Source organism: Eriocheir sinensis, unplaced genomic scaffold (genome assembly GCF_024679095.1).
Source record: "Eriocheir sinensis breed Jianghai 21 unplaced genomic scaffold, ASM2467909v1 Scaffold23, whole genome shotgun sequence".
Classification (NCBI taxonomy): Eukaryota; Metazoa; Arthropoda; class Malacostraca; order Decapoda; family Varunidae; genus Eriocheir; species Eriocheir sinensis.
The window spans coordinates 180492-199794 of record NW_026111532.1 but is presented as its reverse complement, the minus strand read 5'-3'; the positions used below and the strand labels follow the sequence as shown (position 1 = coordinate 199794).

At 41.8% G+C, this 19303-nt stretch overlaps 1 protein-coding gene across 3 annotated transcripts in view; it reads right to left on the bottom strand.

Moving 5' to 3' along the window:
* Window positions 1-19303, bottom strand: part of LOC126991026 (opsin-5-like) — a 71206-nt gene that overhangs the window by 15431 nt on the left and 36472 nt on the right. For all 3 annotated transcript variants that reach the window (XM_050849715.1, XM_050849716.1, XM_050849717.1), the window contains exons 8-9: window positions 13242-13423; window positions 3867-3958 (exon numbers count right to left, since the gene is read on the bottom strand). In XM_050849715.1, coding sequence (XP_050705672.1) covers window positions 3867-3958; window positions 13242-13423 — 274 coding nt within the window. The remainder of the gene's footprint in view (window positions 1-3866; window positions 3959-13241; window positions 13424-19303) is intronic.

Genomic DNA, 19303 nt, shown 5'->3' with positions numbered 1-19303 from the left:
GTCCATTTGGGAATAGATTTTGGGGGGCTGTGAAAAATACTGAGTGTCGTGAGAGTTTTTCCTTCCGTTCTTTTACTGGTTGGGTGCATATTAAATTAGGTCTCTCGTTTTTCCTTTATTTCTCTATCTCTCTATCTATATATCTCTATCTATCTATCTATCTATCTATCTATCTCCTATTTTTTCCCTTCTCCCTTTTATTTATTCCTTTGTCTTTTCCCCGAACTGTGACCTGACCTGACCTGACCTCGGCCAATGTAATAATTAAACGGGGTCACCACAGAGAAAACAGATACACCTGGATAATATTGCACACACACACACACACACACACACACACACACACACACACACACACACACACACACACACACACACACACACACACACACACACACACACACACACACACACACACACACACACACACACACACACACACACACACACACACACACACACACACACACACACACACACACACACACACGTAGGAAAAGGGTCTTGTGTCACAGGAAAAACAAACACCACCTGCAGCAACACAATAGTTATTCTTCCCTGTTTGTTTGTGTTTTTGTTTGTCTTTCTTCAGTGGAGGAAATGTTTGTGTGTTTGTTTTGGGTTGCTTTGATAGGTAGGCCGGCCTGTCCTCTCGTTATTTTTCTATTTGACTGTTTTTTCTTTAACTTTTCAATATGTTTTTTTTTATGAATTGTTTTTGCGTCTTGTTTTTAATGTATTGTGGTTTTGTATGTTTTTTTTCTCATTTTCTTTTTATTTACTGTAAGGTTGGGAGTCTTGCACTTTGTTCCGTTTCATATATTTTCTTTTTCCTGTTTCGTAGTTTCGTTTTTTTTTTTATCTTATTTCGTATATTTTCAACTAATACTCTATTGAGATTTCGTGTGTCCATCTACTGTTTATTTTTACCCCAATATCTATCAGTTTTATCTCATACACTCTTATTTTCTTCTATTTTGACTCGCATTTTGCCACTTGTCTTTAGAACCTTCAATATCTGTCTCTTTTATCTCGTGTTCTCTCCCGTTTTTTTTTATTCTGACTTTTGCTTTGATTTTACTCTTAGCTTCTCGTCTATCAGTCCATCCTCTGTTTCTCTGCTCTTGTAAACTGTTTAAATCTTGTCTCTTCAAATTTGCACTTCATCCGGTTCACACATTTCACTTTTCTCTCTTAAGTATTGCCTTCAGACTTTAGTTCGTTCACCTCTTCCTTCTTTTTATCGTTCAAGGTTTCTCATTTCCTGTTTTTATCCACTGTTGTATTTTGGTCTTGAATTTCCGTTTATATCTTCGACTTTTTAGATAATTTTTTGTTCCCCCTCTACGGTTTCTCAATCTCAGTCGCCGTTTTTCGTTTCTCTTTTCCTAAGGGAGCGAGTCTCGTATTCGTGTCTTGTCTCTGATCTCCTTCGCTTTCCAATATCTGTTTTCTCTCCTTTTTATGTATTTTGGTCTCGGAATCCAGGCTACTTTTTCGACATTTTAATCCACTCTTTGTTCCTCCACGACGTCTCAATCTCCGTTAACGTATTCTGTCATTTCCTTCTCAAGGGCTGGTCCTGAATTCCAGTGTCTCGTATCTGCTCTTTAATTCAATGTTGGGTTGTTTTCTCGTGTGTGCTGGAATGTCACCCATCGCAGGACATAAAAGCCGGCCTCTCACGACCTTAGTATTTCTTTCTCTCTTCTCCTATCTTCCCTTTCTCTTTCTTCTGGTCTTTCCGTCACTTTACAAACTCACTCACACGAACGCAATTCTCTGCAAGTGTTAAGAAAATAGTACCTATCTCGGTACCTTCGAGGGGTATTTAAGCGGTTTCAGAGAGTGGTTTGTGTATGAGATATATTTTGTTCGTTGTTAAATTCCAATGTTGTAGTAGTAGTAGTAGTAGAAGTATTATCATTATTATTATTATCATTATTATTATTATTATTATTATTATTATTATTATTATTATTATTATTATTATTAGTAGTAGTAGTAGTAGTAGTAGTAGTAGTAGTAACAGTTGCGTAGTTGTTATATATTGAAAACAGGCATCAAATTGACTAAGAGTTTTGACGTCGCTGTATGTGGGGCAAAAAAAAAAAAAAAAAAAAAAAAAGAACCATTGCTTAAGCTATTCAACTCTTTTTGTCTGCCAGAGAGAGAGATTCCAGTCCTATATAACCCGCCTTCGAGATTTAATTACTTGAATCAGCTTTGGGGCTCAATAGAAGAGGGAGACCGTGGTAATTATTTTCAGCGTTTTATTAATATCGGCTCAGCGGCTAAATCCTCATCCTTCCCCATTCTCTTCTTTTTTCTTTACTTTTGTTTTCTCATCTTTTCATTACCATTCTTTTTTTTCTCTCTATCCCTCCACCAGTTTTTCAAGTACTCAGTCTAGGGATACTTTTCACAAACGTTATATGAATTTTTTTTTTGATGGAGGAGACTTGTAATTAAAGATTCCATAATTATAAATGTGGATAAAACTGTTAAGACTGAGATGAAAATGAAGGAGGAAGAAGGCATTTTTTTCGAAGTTCACACGATTTCAGATTTTCCATTGCACCGGGTAGATTGGATTTGACTGAACCATTTAATGAGGAGAGAATTTAAAACCTAACCCTGTATCAACGTAGTTTCTCTCTCTCTCTCTCTCTCTCTCTCTCTCTCTCTCTCTCTCTCTCTCTCTCTCTCTCTCTCTCTCTCTCTCTCTCTCTCTCTCTCTCTCTCTCTCTCTCTCTCTCTCTCTCTCTCTCTCTCTCTCTCTCTCTCTCTCTGATATATTTTTCCTCTCATTCTCTCCCTCTCTCTTTGATGTTTTAATTTAACATCTTCGATTTTTTTTTCATACGTTTGGGTACTTTTTTCGAATGACGACGAAATTTCACAAAATGGGACAAATATGGAAATTAAAATGCTTGTGTAACCTTCTTTTGAATTTAATGAGGCGGCTCAGACCTCATTTAGCAGCCTATGTGTGTGTGGGGCGAGGTGGAGGGGGAAGTGTGTGTGTGTGTGTGTGTGTGTGTGTGTGTGTGGCTGTGTGTGTGTGTGTGTGTAAGAGTAAAATAAATCATACACACACACACACACACACACACACACACACACACACACACACACACACACACACACACACACCAGACAGACAAGAAAAAAAGAGAAAAAGAAACTTTAAAAAAAACAAGACAGTAACGAAAACAAAGAAAACAAAAACGAAAGGAGAAGAAAAAGAACTCACCGTTGATAAAAACAAACAAACATGGAAGAAAACACAGAGGAGGAAGAAAAGCAGACCGTGACCTTGACTTTGACCTTGACCTAGACCAACACACCAAAAAAAAAAAAAACATTGATCCATGACAGGTTTCAATCAGGGCAAATAAAAGCAAACAGATCAGTTTTCCGAGTGTTTTAACATGAAAGAGAGAGAGAGAGAGAGAGAGAGAGAGAGAGAGAGAGAGAGAGAGAGAGAGAGAGAGAGAGAGAGAGAGAGAGAGAGAGAGAAGAGAAGAGAAGAGAAGAGAAGAGAAGAGAAGAGAAGAGAAGAAATAAAGATAAAGATAGATAAAGAGATAGATAAAAAGAGAGTTCTTAGCATTAGTGAAAATAACAGAACAACATTTTAAAATCTTTGACAAACGAAAATAATTATGAAAAGGAACCTAATGAGTATATTCCTTTGAGCGTGAGACAGACAGACAGACAGACAGACAGACAAACACCAACCAAGACACCCAGCCTGCCAGACAAACACACACACACACACACACACACACACACACACACACACACACACACACACACACACACACACACACACACACACACACACACACAGACGGACTCACCAGGCTGCTTTCCCGTGGTATCACATGGTTGGGGCGCCAGACAGCAGAGGACTGGTCGGATGGTCTCACACAAGATTGCCAGCATCTGCCGCCTGTGGGAAGGACGGAGAGGAGACGTTGGACACAAAGGGATTAATTGAAGAAGAGAGGCTGGGAGGGAGGTAGGAAGGGAGGGAGAAAGAGGGAAAGGGGAAAAGAGGGACAAGCATGGAGGGAGGAGGAGTGCGTGGCAGGAAGGTTATCACGAAGAGAGGGAGAGAGAGGGGCATGAAGGGAGTAAGGGAGAGGGTGAGTGTGGGTAGGAAGAAAAGGGAGGAGGTATAATGTGTTATTGAGAGAGGGGGACAAGGAGGTAATACATAGAGGTAGAAAGGAAGAAGGTTAGATGCAGCGGGAGTGAAGGAGAGAGAGAGGGAGGGAGGGTACGAAAGAAGGGAAAGAAATGAAGGAAAGAAGGGAGGAAGAAGATATTAAGGGGAAGGGACATGAAGGAAGTAATACAGAAAGTAGAAGGGAAAGAAAAGATTATATACAGATAAAGTTAAGAAGAGAGAAGGACAGAAAGGGTACAGAAGAAGGAAGAATGGAGGGTCGGACGCCAAGCTGGAGAGAAAGAAAATGAAGGAGAGAAAGGAAGGAGATATTGAAGGAAAGGGATAAGATGGAAGTATTTCAGAGGCGTTACGTTTACAGGACTAACATTTCGCAGACTCCTTTATGTTCTGATATGTCCACAACTCCATCTCATCCTCCTTTCCCTCCTACGCCTCCTTCAACTCCTTTCTTGTGTTCTTTTGTATACCTCAACTCAATCGCCTTCTCTTCCTTCTCCTCCTCTTTCTCTTTCTCCTATTTCTCTTATATCTTCCCCAATGCTTATACATTCCTTCAGAAGACCTCAAATCCGGATATACCGCGTCTCCGTGTGTGGTTTGGATATCAAGTCCGTCTCTGTATATTTTTTTTCCTTTCCCTTCCTCGGTAGTGCTTCTCTTTCATCCCTTCTCACGCGGGTCGATGGTTTGGGTCGAGTACCTTTAGGAGCAAGATCTAAGGAAGGCAAGGCGTAAGGGACCCACGATGAAGCCTTAATGATGCGGCGTGAAGGGAGGGGAGTGTTCATTACCGTGGTCAAAGGATTGGTGGGACTCTGGCTTGTCTTTGTTAACTCCATTTTGGTTTCTTTCTTTCCAGCGATCTGTTTTGTCCTTCCTCCGTTCATCTCTCTGTTCTTGCTACTGATTCTATTCTCCTTTACCTTCCGTCCTTCCCTTTGTCCCATTGTATCTGTTGCTGGGATTCGGGATTTTGCATTTTTTTACTCGGATTTTTTTTCTTCCTTTCCAGCGATACGTGCATCTCTTGGTCTTTGCGACTGGTTTTGTTCTTCTTCAGTCTCTGTTCTTCCCGTCCCTCATTTAGTACTTGCAACTGAGTCTATCCTCCTTCAGTCTCCGTCCTTCCTTTTGTCCCATCGTATCTGTCTTTGCCTCCCTCTCTCTTTTTCTTCCTTTGCCACCAATCCTCCCAATCATAATCTGCCACCCTTTCGTTTTTATAGAGGTTGATTTCTATCGATGTCAAGCAAATCTCTCAGCCTGTGAATCATTATAGTCATTCCCTCCACAGATTGATGTCAAGCTTTAAAGTGACTGCAAGTAAACTATCCCCTCCCTTTACAAACATCAACCAAGGTACCCTGCATCCTTTGCCACCCTTTGCTTTTTATGGACACAGTTGAAGTCTATCCATGTCACTCTAATATTCCAACCTGTGAGTCTTTATAGCCATTTTCTGCGCAGATCAAGCTGTAAAGAGACTGCATGTAAAGCCTATCTTCCCTTTGCCACCTTTTGTTTTTTAATGGACGGTGAAGGCAACAAATGACTCAACCTGTGAAATATTATAGTCGTTCTCTGAGCAAACTGATGTTCATTCTATCAAGAGTCTACAAGTATAGTCTTCCTTCCGTTCGCCACCCTTTGCTTTTCTTACAGACGGTGAGGACAGCAACAGACTCGACCTCTGAAACCTTATACTCTTTCAGATTGATGTCACGGTATAAAGAGGCGACAATAACAATATACTCTCCTCTTTAACAGGTGTGAGGCCCGTCCGTCATCGCCCCTCGCTACCCCGCCACCGCCGCACCCGTGCCATCGGAGGGAGTCACGCGTCAGCTTTATTATCCTCGTTACGGTTGTCAAGCACACCTGTTATTTTGGTGCCGCCGCCGCCCCGCCCCGCCCCGCCCACCTGGCCGCTATCCAGGTAAGGTGTGCACGGTTTCTCTCTTCTTTGAATGAAGTGAGTGAGAGGTGGTCTGTTTATTTTTAGGGAGATTTTTTAGGGTAAGGTAACAGTGAGGTATTTAGAGAGCATTTCAGAAGATAATCAAACACTAGACAGACAAACAGAGACAGAGACAGACAGACAGACAGGCAGATACACAGACAGACAGATAGAAAGACACAAAGAGATACTGAGAGACAAGAATATATAGAAACGAGTAAAAAAAAAAGATAGTTGGAGGAAAATAAGTGAAAGGAAGAGCAGAATGATAGGCGGGAAAAATTCAAGAAGAAGGAGGAGGAGGAGAAGGAGGAGGAGGAGGAGGAGGAGGAGGAGGAGGAGGAGGAGGATGAGGAGAAGGAACTGGAGCAAGAGGTTGAGCATGAGAATACAGGAAAGAGAAGGAAGAAGAGGAGAAGGAGGAGGAGGAGGAGGAAGAGACGGTAACAAAAAGAGAGAGAGAGAGAGAGAGAGAGAGAGAGAGAGAGAGAGAGAGAGAGAGAGAGAGAGAGAGAGAGAGAGAGAGAGAGAGAGAGAGAGAGAGAGAGAGAGAGAGAGAGAGAGAGAGAGAGAGAGAGAGAGAGAGAGAGAGAGAGAGAGAGAGAGAGAGAGAGAGAGAGAGAGAGAGAGAGAGAGAGAGAGAGAGAGAGAGAGAGAGAGAGAGAGAGAGAGAGAGAGAGAGAGAGAGAGAGAGAGAGAGAGAGATAACTGCCAGAAAGTCAGAAAGAAACGAAGCGCACCAGTCCTCTGTATCTGAGACTCGTGGGCTTTTAATCTCCGTTTTTAATACCCAGCAGGCAGAAAGATAGCATTCAATCCCCTTACACGCCCCCTCATACCCCTCTTATACCCCCTTGCACTCCCTAATACCTTCCCTGTATCTCCCTTATACTGCCTTTCTACCTACCACATAGCCCCTTATTCCCCCTTATACCAAATAAATAGCTTAATCTTTTCTCTTTCTCCTTCTGTCGTTTTCATCTTCTCCCAGCCTCTCTTTCTACCTACATACATCCCACACTAACCCTTTGAGCGCACCGTGATGGCTGGTTCGCAAGGTTTTCTAATATATTGGAACACCCACGCGAGGATTATGTTATGCCTGTGTGCAGGTGTGTGTGTGGGTGTGAAGGAAGGACTTATGTGGGTGTGTGTGTGCGTGTGTGTGTAAGCTTTTTAGTCCTCCATAATTCCTGGCTTTAATAATGCGTTGGCGTTGTCTGGTTCCACATAATGAACAGGAAGGTATTGTATAATTCAACATTAATTATCACGATTTGCATTACTCCGGCGCCCACACATGATTTTTAGGATGATGATAATGCTCCTGTGTTTGAATTTCTCTGCTTTATGGTTGTTTGGGCTCTTGCTTACTGATTGGTCCTCTGTTTGGTGCATTTCTTATTATGTATTTTCTTATCTACTCTCTTCTTTTCATGGCACGCTAGTTCGAGGGGCTTATGATTCCTTATTTCAAGGGAGATGCGAATGATTTGATTTCCGATGGTCTTGTCTGCTCCTGTTAACTGCATAGTCCTTTGTTTGGCCCTGTTTTAGATATCTGTTTTCTTATTCAATTTGTCTGTTTATGGCATGCTAGTTCTATGCCATTATGATTCAGCATTTCTAAGGAGATGAGAATGACTTTATTTTCGATGCTTGTTTGCGCTCCTGTCTACTGCTTGGTCCTCTGTTAGGTGCTATTTTGGTATCTAATTTCTTATCTACTGTATTTTTCCATGGCACGCTATTTCTCTATACGATTACGATTCAATGTAGCTCTCCTGTTTGCTCATTGCTGCTCTACTATAAAAAAAAATAGTCGCTGTTTTCATTTTTTTCTTTGGGAAGGGAGAGGGAGGAAGGACATGAAGGAATTGAGGGAGAGAAAGAGGAAGGGAAAGAATGAAAGACTGATTGAAAGATAGGGAGAAAAGAAAAAGGAAAAGCTCTACTCTAGCTATTCATTTCACGCTATTCCAACACGACTATAATTCAATATTTCTTAGGAGATGAGAAATTAATGATTTTTTTATGTTTGTGGTCCTGTCTACTTCTTGGACCTCTATTTGGTGCTGCTGCTGTCTATTGTTGTTGTCTGCTGTTGTCTATTGGTTGTCTATTATCTTATCTAATCTACTTTTTCATGGTACCCTTTTTATATTCGATTATGATTCAATATTTCCAAGAGAGATGAGAATTTTATGATTTCCGATGCAGAGTTCACATTAAAAAGTCACATTCTTTCACTTGGATCTCTTGCCGCTCAGAAGTTTCGACTAATTAGAAAGCCACTCAGAAGTTTCGACTAATTAGAAAGCCGCTCAGAAGTTTCGACTAATTAGAAAGCCACTCAGAAGTTTCGACTAATTAGAAAGCCACTCAGAAGTTTCGACTAATTAGAAAGCCACTCAGAAGTTTCGATTAATTAGAAAGCCACTCAGAAGTTTCGACTAATTAGAAAGCCACTCAGAAGTTTCGACTAATTAGAAAGCCACTCAGAAGTTTCGACTAATTAGAAAGCCACTCAGAAGTTTCGGCGGCTCCTCCCTTTCTGTCAGCCTTCGGTGCCTCACGTTTCCCCTCCTTGAGTACCGCGCGCCCGCTTAATTAATGTGACTTTTCGGGACAGGCAATTCTCTATGCGGCGGAAAATTGGCTTATGATCCTGAGACCCGTCATGCTCTCAGTCCTCTCGGCATGTTCCACAAAATTTAGTCTAATGTTCTAATGCGTTTCGTCGTCTGTGTAGCAGGGTTCAAAATTCGTTATTATTACCATTATTATTAGTATTAGTATTAGAATTAGTAGGTAGTATTAGTATTAGTATTCTCAAGAGACAAAAGAGGTAGAGAGGAAGGACTTTGAACACTATAAGCTGCCTGTTTAGTAGCTTCCAAACACCTGAGACGCCGAGAAAGAGAGAAAGTCAAAGGGAAATCGATGAGAGAGATGAAGAAAGAAAAAGAAAGGAGACTAACTAGGTATAGGTCATCACAATATATATTATCTAAGCAGCCAGCGAGTGTCCGTACTACCTCCCACTCCCAGATATTCCTTTTACCTAGAGTAGCTCGTCCCTGGAGTTGAGAGAAGGAGAAGAAAAAAGAATGAGGAAGGGGACTAACTAGGTATAGGTCATCACATCATTTAATATTTAAGTATCCAGCGCGAGTCGGTACTACATCACACTCCCAGATATTCGTTTTTTCCTTGAGTAGTTCGTTCCTGTAAATGAGAGAGAAGGAGAAAGAAAGAAAGAGAAATGGTATAGATATAGGTATAGACCATCACAGCATTTAATATCTAAGCCTCCCAGAGATTTTAATTTGCCCAGAGTAATTCGTGCCTGGAGCTCTCGGCCGCTTGAAATATACAGTGCGGAGAACATCACGCATTCAAGTCGGAAGAAGAGAAAGGAGATTATCTTGGTATTGGTTATCACAGCATAGAGCGTCCGTTCTATATCCCAGTCCTGGAGATTACTTTGCCTGGAGTAATTCGTGCCCAGAGCTCTTAACCGCCTGAAATATGCAGTGCGGAGAACATTACGCATTCAAGTTTAGAGTTAAGTTCATTTTTATTACTGCTGCGCCGACGTGATCATGCTGTATTAATCCTCACCGTGTATTGCTCCCTCGAAATTATTTAAATATCTGAACACGTAACGTTAATTGGTCATAAGCTAATTTTTTATTGTTGCTTCATCTTACCAATTAGTCAGACCGTAGGGATTCCGTTTTAATTATCTAACTTATACTATACATCCGCTTTGTCGTTGATTATTATCCTACCAGTTAGCTGGACTATAATTATTCTCTTTTTAATTATCTATCTTTTACTTTACTCGTCCTCTATTGTTCATTTTCTGCATGTGTTGAGGTCACAGACTTTTCAACTTGTAGCGTTCGTGTTTCTCCGGCTCTAACTATTACACTGTTTTCAATACCAACGATAATAATAATAACAGTCATGATAATTCTTTTTTTAATCGTCTACGTTTTATATTACAACCTCTATTTTGTTAAGGATCTATTTCATTACGGTGTGTTGGGGTGACAGACGTAGGTAATATAGTGTTTGTGTTTTCTTTCTACTTTCTACTTTCTACTTTCGTCCCCATGTGAATAGAAGTCGCGTTTTTTTTTTTTATATATATATCTGCTTTTTTTCTCTATTATGACATTCTCATACCTTCCCTGAGAAACCTCCCCTTAATGCCTTCCTCTCCAGCTCTTCATCTCTCCTCCTTTCCTGTCCATCTAAGCGTCGGAATAAAAAGCCATTGAATGAATACTTGATCTAAGGGAATGGCTACTGTTGGGACCCATAGGCGTGATGGGCTACACAGAAATGGAAGCAAGAGAGATGAGAGAGAATGGGAGAGGAAAGGGATGTTTAATTATAACTTCTACCTCGCTGTCCTCAGAGCTACGTGGTGTGGTGGTGGTCGTGAGGGTGAGAAGAATTAAATATTAAGAACAGTGGCAGAGAGAGAGAGAGAGAGAGAGAGAGAGAGAGAGAGAGAGAGAGAGAGAGAGAGAGAGAGAGAGAGAGAAAACACCTCACACGTGTCAGTCATAAAAATATAAAAAATAAAATTCGAAAGATTGAAACAGTGAACGCGACTCATCAGCCTTTGAAGTTCAGGCTTGGCATACCATTTCCTATCCCCGAGTGTGATTCCCGTTTTCTGCGTACAGGACACTATTTGAAGCCACGACTCAGCTAAACATGACTCTCTTTTTCTTTTTTCTTCTCCCTTCTGATTTCCCTCTATTTCTCCCCCCTCCTACACCGACTCTCAATATACAGTCTCTCTCTCTCTCTCTCTCTCTCTCTCTCTCTCTCTCTCTCTCTCTCTCTCTCTCTCTCTCTCTCTCTCTCTCTCTCTAACAGTATCTCTATGTCTCTCTACGTAGTTCAAAGGCGCGGTTTTCTTAGCATTTTTAGAAGTCAGTCGAGTCTTGATGCAATGTTGACCGAAGCTCTGAATAAAACAACGGAATTTTCTCTTTTTTTTTTTTGGAGGGGGGGGTGTATTTCTGTGTGAGGTTTCTTGGAAACTTTGGAGACTGTGTAAATATAGTAGTGCTGTTGATTTTTTTTCCACTCCATGTTTTCTTTCTTTTCTGTGTGTGTTTGTGTGTTGCTTTATGGTACTGTGGCTCTTCTTTTGCCTATGTACTTCTGCTTCTCTTTTTTGGGTCTTTTTGGTCTTAGGGAATTGTGGAAGTAGCGTTTTTGATTCGTTCTCTCTTTCCCTTTCCTTTTGTGTTTCTGTGTTTCAGTGTTGCTTTATCGTACCGTGGCTCTTGTTTTGCCTATGTACTTCTTCTGCTCTTGACGTTTAGCAGATAAGAAGGAATGATAAAAAATGAGATCGAGAGCGAATGGAATGCTTGAAGGGACACGAAGCTTCCTAGAATCTAAATAAATGGAGGAATGTTTTAGTGATAGACACAGAGGCGGACAAAGAGAGAAACAAAGAGAGATAGAGTACAAAGAATCAAGGGACATGCATGGAATGAGAGACTCAGAGACATATATAGAGAGGCAGATTGACAGACAGACAGAGAAAACAAACTAGAGAATAACATTAATGGACAGGTACACATATAAGGAGGAGAAAGAGGAGAACGAGGAGAGGAAGGAAGGTAGACAAAATAAAATAAAGAAAATCAGATTAAAAGACAGACTGGCAGAAAGAGAGATAGAGAAAAAAGGAAAAAGGAAAGAGTAAAGATGGACAGGTGCAAATATGAAAACGAGGAGCAGGGAAATAAACTTAGACAAAATAAAAGAATGAGAAAATCAGATCAAAGAACAGGCTGTCAGAAAGAGAAATAGAGGAGAAAGTAAATAAATAAAAAGTTATGGAAGGAGAGGTGCAAATATGAAAAGAAGGAAGAAGAGAGGAATAAAGAAGAAAACCAGATTGAAGAACAGACTGACTGGAAAAGAGAGAGACAGAAAGAAAATAAAGAAAGACAACTGAAGGTATGAGAACAGGGCGGGGGAAGAAAGAAAGAAAGAAAGAAAGAACACCAAGCCAAAAAGAAAAAAGAACAGGACAGATTGATAACCGAGGAAGGGGAGGAGGAAACAGAATAGAAGATAAAAGTTACAAAAGTCTCGACACAGCACAAAAAGAATTATTAAAGAAAGGGAAAAGCGAGATCCCACAAAATCCAGCGACCATCACACGCGTTTCTTCCCTCTCTCTGTCCCTTCCTTCCCAACCCTCTATATAACTTTACAGAACGTTAATTGTCTGTGTAAGCCTTTTATTCCCCTCCTTGAACCTTTTGCACCGTCCACACACACGATTGGACTCCATTTACGAGCTTCTTTGGCAATAAAAATTCTTACTTAATTTTTTACTCCAATTTTTTTTTAGATGTGCTGATATATTATTTCCTTTCGTTTTTACTTTTTTCGGTGCAAGCATCATTATTAGTTGTAGGAGTAGGAGTAAGAGTTAAGAGTAGGAGTAGGAATCAGAGCAGGAGCAAGAGGAGGAGGAGAAAGAGGAGGAGGAGAAGGAGAAGGTGGGGCAACATTAGTAGTAGCAGCTGTAGCAATAGTTGTAGTTGTAGTTGCAGTAGTAGTAACAGTATCAATAAATCAGTCTTTCTTATTCACATTTACCTCGTAGTCTTGAAGCAACAATTCACTCACTCACTCACTCACTCACTTCGAAATTGACCTCGCTTCAAGACTCAATTTTTTTGCATTTGTTCCGAGAAGAGTCCAACGGATTTTATTTTGTTACTGTTTTTTTGTTTTTGCCCTTGAGCTGTCTCCCTTGCTGTAAAAATAACCTCACTCACTCTCACTCACTCACTCACTCACTCGCTGCCTTCCTCCTCCACTCACTCACTCACTCACTCACACGCTGCCTTCCTCCCTTACTCACCCACTCACTCACTCACTCACTCACTCGCTGCCTTCCTCCCTCCCTCCCTCACTCACTCACTCACTCGCTGCCTTCCTCCCTCACTTACCCACTCACTCACTCACTCACTCACTCGCTGCCTTCCTCCCTCACTCACCCATTCACACACTCACTCACTCACTCACCTGTATCTGACGTTGATGAAGACGTAGATGACGGGGTTGTAGGCGCAGGAAGACTTGGCTAGCAGGACGGGGGCGAGGGTGAGGTAGATGGGAGACTCCCGACCCAGGAGACCGTACAGCACCGAGACCACCGTGTAGGGCAGCCACCCCACCAGGTACCCGACGCACACGAGACCCGAAACCTGAGAGAGGGAGAGAATAGGAGTTAGCTGAGGTGGAGCTAAATCAGTGACTTACGTAGTCTTGTTTTATTGACAAAGAGCTTGAGTGCTGTCAAGAAGTGTGTTACAGAGCGTTACTTTTCAATTCTAACGAGTGTTTCGAGGTCAGGTAACGCAGCCTTGTTATAGGGTTAAGGAAGTGTTACATGATCATTCTCAGTAGCATTTCGAGGTTAGATAACGCTTCTTTTTTATAGGGATGTAAAGAAGAGTGCTACACAGTATTCCTTGTTGATATTCGAAGAGTAGAACCTAAGAGCATGTGTTTCTGCCTCAACTGGTGCGTGGTGGCGCTTAGACGCTTGCAAAATGGGTGCCAATTATTTTCATGGTAATAGAAGACGATGCAAGGCCTCTATATTAAAGAAAAGTGAAGGAGAAAAAAAAAGATACAGCAAAATGGCGTTCGTATAAAAGGGAGGGAAATATTTAGGTTTGGATTTAGCTTCTCGGCAGCAAGTGACTCTTGGACGCTTACAAAACAGGTGGGATGTGATTGTATTAATAATTTATTATTTCGTGGCAAGAAGAGACAATCCAACGTCAAAGGAAAAATGAAGGAGAGGAAAAATGTACCTGGAAAGTGACGTTCGTGTAAGAGTGCTTAAGATAATCGGATTAATAATGATAATCTTGGACGCTTGCAAAACAGGAATGATGTAATTTATGTTTATGATTTACTAGTTCATGGCAAAAGAAGACCATCCAAGGACAGAATATCAGAGAAATCGTGAAGGAAGAAAAAAATGATATCCGCAAAATGATGTAAGATATTGAAGTTTCCATTTCTTTTCTCGACGGCAGATGACTCTTGGACGCTCGCAAAACAGGGTGATGTGAACCGTTGGCAGATTATCGTACTCAGAGCACATTATTTACCGGTTTCTGACGCCTAGCTATTGCCAAGAAACATCAGGATCTAACTCTTTTAACGATAACTATAAATGCGTTTCGCTATTGGAGCCCAGAAGACAGTTTTGGTGTAGGGAGTCGGGAAATATAAGCGGCTGAGTACGACAATCTGGCAACGTTGGTGATGTGATTTATGTTTATGATTTATTATTTCGTAGCAAAAAGAGACCAGTACATCAGAGGAAAATAAAAGATACCCGGAAAATGACGTCCGTAGAAAAATGCGGAAAAGTGCGTAAAATAATATAATCTTCAGCTTCGATTACGCTTCCCGACGGCAGGTTATTCTTTTTCATTTCCGCCGCTCGCTCGTGTCCTTCCTCTGACGGCGCGGCGCGAAACAGAACTCCACATGTTGCAAATGAAATGTCGCTCCATGGAAACCGTTTGTTGCAATTTTCTGTCCTTTGCAGTTCAGTTTTCTTCCTTTTTATTGTTTCGTTTTGATACTTGTCGGCTGCCTGATGCGTGTTTTCTCTCCCTTCACATTTCTCCTTTATCCATTTCTCTTCTCCTTTCAGCAGTCTCTCTTCTTCACACCTTTATGTTAGGAAGACAGACACGTATGAGAACAGTTCACCTTTATTTCTTTTATTTTTTCGTTTTAACAGTCGACTGCCTTCTGAGTGTTCTTTTCTTTAATTTATCTTTCCTACACTCTTTTCATCAGCCTCTCTTCTTCGCACCTTTTATGTTGGAAAGACGAACACGTATGACAACAATTTGGCTATATGGTTTTTTTTTCCGTTTCATCAGTTAATTGCTTTCTGAGTATTCTTTTCTCTAGTTTATTTATCTTCTCCTTTCAACAATCTCACTCCTTTGACATCTTTATAATAGGATGAGAACAATTTAGTTTTACTTCCTATTTTCGTACCAACAGTCGTCTGAGCCTTCTCTGTATTTCTTTCTTCACAAACAATAAGAGGAGGAAATTTAACGAAAAAGGAAAGCTATACATATCCTTTTGCTTTTTTCTCTTAATTGCGTGGCTCCAGGAACGTGTCGGGTCTCAGCACCGCCGGCAAACAAACAGTCGGTGGCGGGGAGCAGCTTAGCTTAGTTCGAGTTCTTCATAACACCCGCTGGCAGAAGCACCGCCACTCACGCACGGGGGCTCTTAGTGTTACTGCCTTAATAGCTAACCACAGGCACGAGAGGGAGGGAGAGGAAGAGAGAGAGAGAGAGAGGCTTTCAGTGCAGGGCAGACGTGAATTCTTGCAGTGGGGCGTCAGGCACGGAAGGAGTATCAAGGTCACCACATGCACTAGAGAAAGAGAGAGGGAGAAAGAGAGAGAGAATGAGAATGAGTGAGCAAGGAGGAGAAAGAGAGAGAGAGAGGGAAGGGTGGGTAATGGAGAGAAAATGAAGGAGAGAAGGAGTGAGAGACAGGCTTTCAGTGCGGACAGTCATGAGTATATTTGCAGCAGAGAGTCAAGGGAAAGTATCAAGGCATATCATATCTCGGAACTTAATTTGATCCCGACTCTTTTGTGTCTTATTCTGTCTTCCTTCATGGAGAGAGGGAGACAGGCTCTTACTGCGAGACAGACGGGAGTACTGTTACTCTTCTATCTCTCTACTATTACGTATTTGATTATTATTCTCTTGTATCTTCCTCTTGTCTTCTCTCAAGCATATAGAGAAGTAGCGTGTGGTGGTGACTCTCTTTTTATTATATAGCTTTATTTTGCTCCTGGTCTGGCTCTTTTACCGTAAAAAAGTAAAACTTAACCGAGTACAGCACCATCCAGACCTCGACCTTGGTTATGTGGCGTCACTTCCGCATACTAAAACCAAAACTAAAAACAATGAGAGGCATCAAGACCTGCTCACGCACGCACAAGGAAGTGGGGTTGTAGGTTACTTATCATCTGAGGCAAACATGAATTCTTGGAAGCGTTAACGAATATAGTTTTTTCATTAGCAGTTCAGCGTTTTCACAGACTTTCGAAACTGCCAGCGGACCAGTTATCCTTCGTTAAAAATGGTAGGGCACCGTTATGGTCTTGTGCGTATCTTATTTAACGGGAGATAGTTTCCAAAATTAGTAAAGTCAGCAAAGTTAACGAGCCACCACAGATTATGACCAAGAGTTAGAGACGCCAATCCCTCCCTCCAGGCCTACACCACCCTCACGCAACCCTGTATCACTCAGAACCAATAACCAACCACCAGCAGACATGTAGCAGGAGAAAGAACTCAGGAGCCTCGCAATATCCTGTTCTCACGACTCCCACACAAACCTGGTCAACCACCTCTAAGCCGGAGAACCATCGGTGGACAGGCAATGTGGGAAAAGCTGAAGAAAGTCGAGATATCCTGGCCTCACACCCTCACGCAAGCTTGACTCACCACCTTTAGCGCTCCAGATTAATAACCACGAGTAGGCAAGCAGTGCAGGAAGAACAAAGAAATGCCACGACCTCACCCCCCACCACTCTCATGCAACCTTGATTGACATGAGTGGGCAGGAAGTAAGGCATGGCACAATAGAATATATATGATTTAGCGTCTTAATAAGTAACCTGACTAGCATGTGTACTCTAGGAAGCCGGTAATCATGAAAGGTGTAGATGCTTCAGTTAGGTCTTGAAGAATAAGTGGAAGGAAAACTCAAAAACAAGAGTATAGATAATATAAACCTTGAGACATATAACGGACAGTATTGACATATAGGAGAGAACGTTAGTGAGAGTGTATAGGAAACTTAAGCAAGGTCACGAGAAATAAGAGAATAATATGAAATAGAAAAACTACAGCAAAGAGAATTGTTAATGTTGCTTCAGTTTTTTGTAGGATGTTATTTTTTTTTTTTTTTTTTTTTTACAGCAAAGGAGACAGCTCAAGGGCACAAAAAAGTAAACATTAATAAAAAATAAAAAAAGCCCGCTACTCGCTGCTCCTAAAAAGAATCCAAAGAGGTGGCCGAAAGATAAGTCAGTTTCGGGAGGAGAGGTGTCCTGATACCCTCCTCTTGAAAGAGTTCAAGTCGTAGGCAGGAGGAAATACAGATGAAGGAAGATTGTTCCAGAGTTTACCAGCGTGAGGGATGAAAGAGTGAAGATGCTGGTTAACTCTTGCATAAGGGGTTTGGACAGTATAGGGATGAGCATGAGTAGAAAGTCGAGTGCAGCGGGGCCGCGGGAGGGGGGGAGGCATGCAGTTAGCAAGTTCAGAAGAGCAGTCAGCGTGGAAATATCGATAGAAGATAGAAAGAGAGGCAACATTGCGGCGGAATTTAAGAGGTAGAAGACTATCAGTATGAGGAGGAGAGCTGATGAGACGAAGAGCCTTTGCCTCCACTCTGTCCAGAAGAGCTGTGTGAGTGGAGCCCCCCCACACATGAGATGCATACTCCATACGAGGGCGGACAAGGCCCCTGTATATGGACAGCAACTGTGCAGGGGAGAAGAACTGGCGGAGACGGTACAGAACGCCCAGCCTCGAGGAAGCTGATTTAGTAAGAGATGAGATATGAAGTTTCCAGTTAAGATTTTGAGTTAAGGATAGACCGAGGATGTTTAGTGTTGAGGAAGGTGATAGCTGGGTGTTGTCAAAGAATAGGGGATAGTTGTTTGGAAGATTGTGTCGAGTGGATAGGTGGAGAAACTGTGTTTTGAGGCGTTGAAGGACACCAGGTTCTTCTTGCCCTAATCGGAAATAATAGTAAGGACTGAGGCTAAGCGTTCTGCAGCCTCCAGCCAAGAGTCGTTAAGTTCCTGAAGGGTGGGTCTTCTATTAAAAGAAGTTGAATAATGCAGAGTAGAATCATCGGCGTAGGAATGGATAGGACAGTTCGTTTTGGAAAGAAGATCATCAATGAACAACAGAAAAAGAGTGGGAGATAGGACAGAACCCTGTGGGACACCACTGTTAATAGATTTAGGGGAAGAACAGTGACCGTCTACCACAGCAGAAATAGAACGGTCAGAAAGGAAACTGGAGATAAAGGTACAGAGAGAAGGATAGAAACCGTAGGAAGGTAGTTTGGAAAGCAAAGATTTGTGCCAGACCCTATCAAAAGCTTTTGTTATGTCCAGCGCAGTAGCTAAAGTTTCACCGAAACGGCTAGGAGAGGATGACCAAGAGTCAGTTAAGGCTAGGAGATCACCAGTAGAACGCCCTTGCGGAACCCATACTGGCGATCAGATAGAAGGTCAGAAGTGGAAAGGTGCTTTTGAATCTTACGGTTAAGGATTGATTCAAAAGCTTTAGATAGACAAGAAAGTAAAGCAATAGGACGGTAGTTTGAGGGATTGGAGCGGTCACCCTTCTTAGGTACAGGCTGTGTGAAGGCATACTTCCAGCAAGAAGGAAAGGTAGATGTTGACAGGCAGAGGCGAAAGAGTTTGACCAGGCAGGGTGACAGCACGGAGGCACAGTTTTTAAGGACAATAGGAGGCACTCCATCAGGTCCATAAGCCTTCTGAGGATTGAGGCCAGAGAGGGCATAGAAAACATCATTTTGAAGAATCTTTATAACAGGCATAAAGGAGTCAGAGGGGGGATGAGTAGGAGGAATATGCCCAGAATCGTCCAGAGTGGAGTTTTTAGAAAAAGTTTGAGAGAAGAGTTCAGCCTTAGAGATAGTTAGCGCTTGCCTAGTTGAAAAAAGATAACATTAGCCCTCTTATCAATCATCGCAGCTGTCAATAAAATAAGTTAAATAAAAAGAGCAAAGGAAAGTTAATTTATCTTCAGGTTCTTGTTGTTAGAGGTAACCATCTTGCCTAGTAAAAATATAAATAAAAAAAGATAACATTAGCTATCTTATCATACTTGGCACTGACATTCTATAAACCCGTTCCACCTTCAGCTAATTTTACACTTTTTCCTTCCCTTCCCTTCCCTTCCCTTCCCTTCCCTTCCTGATCCTCAACTAAGCCTTTCGAACCTCCTTACCTCGCCTGACACGCTCCCTTTCTC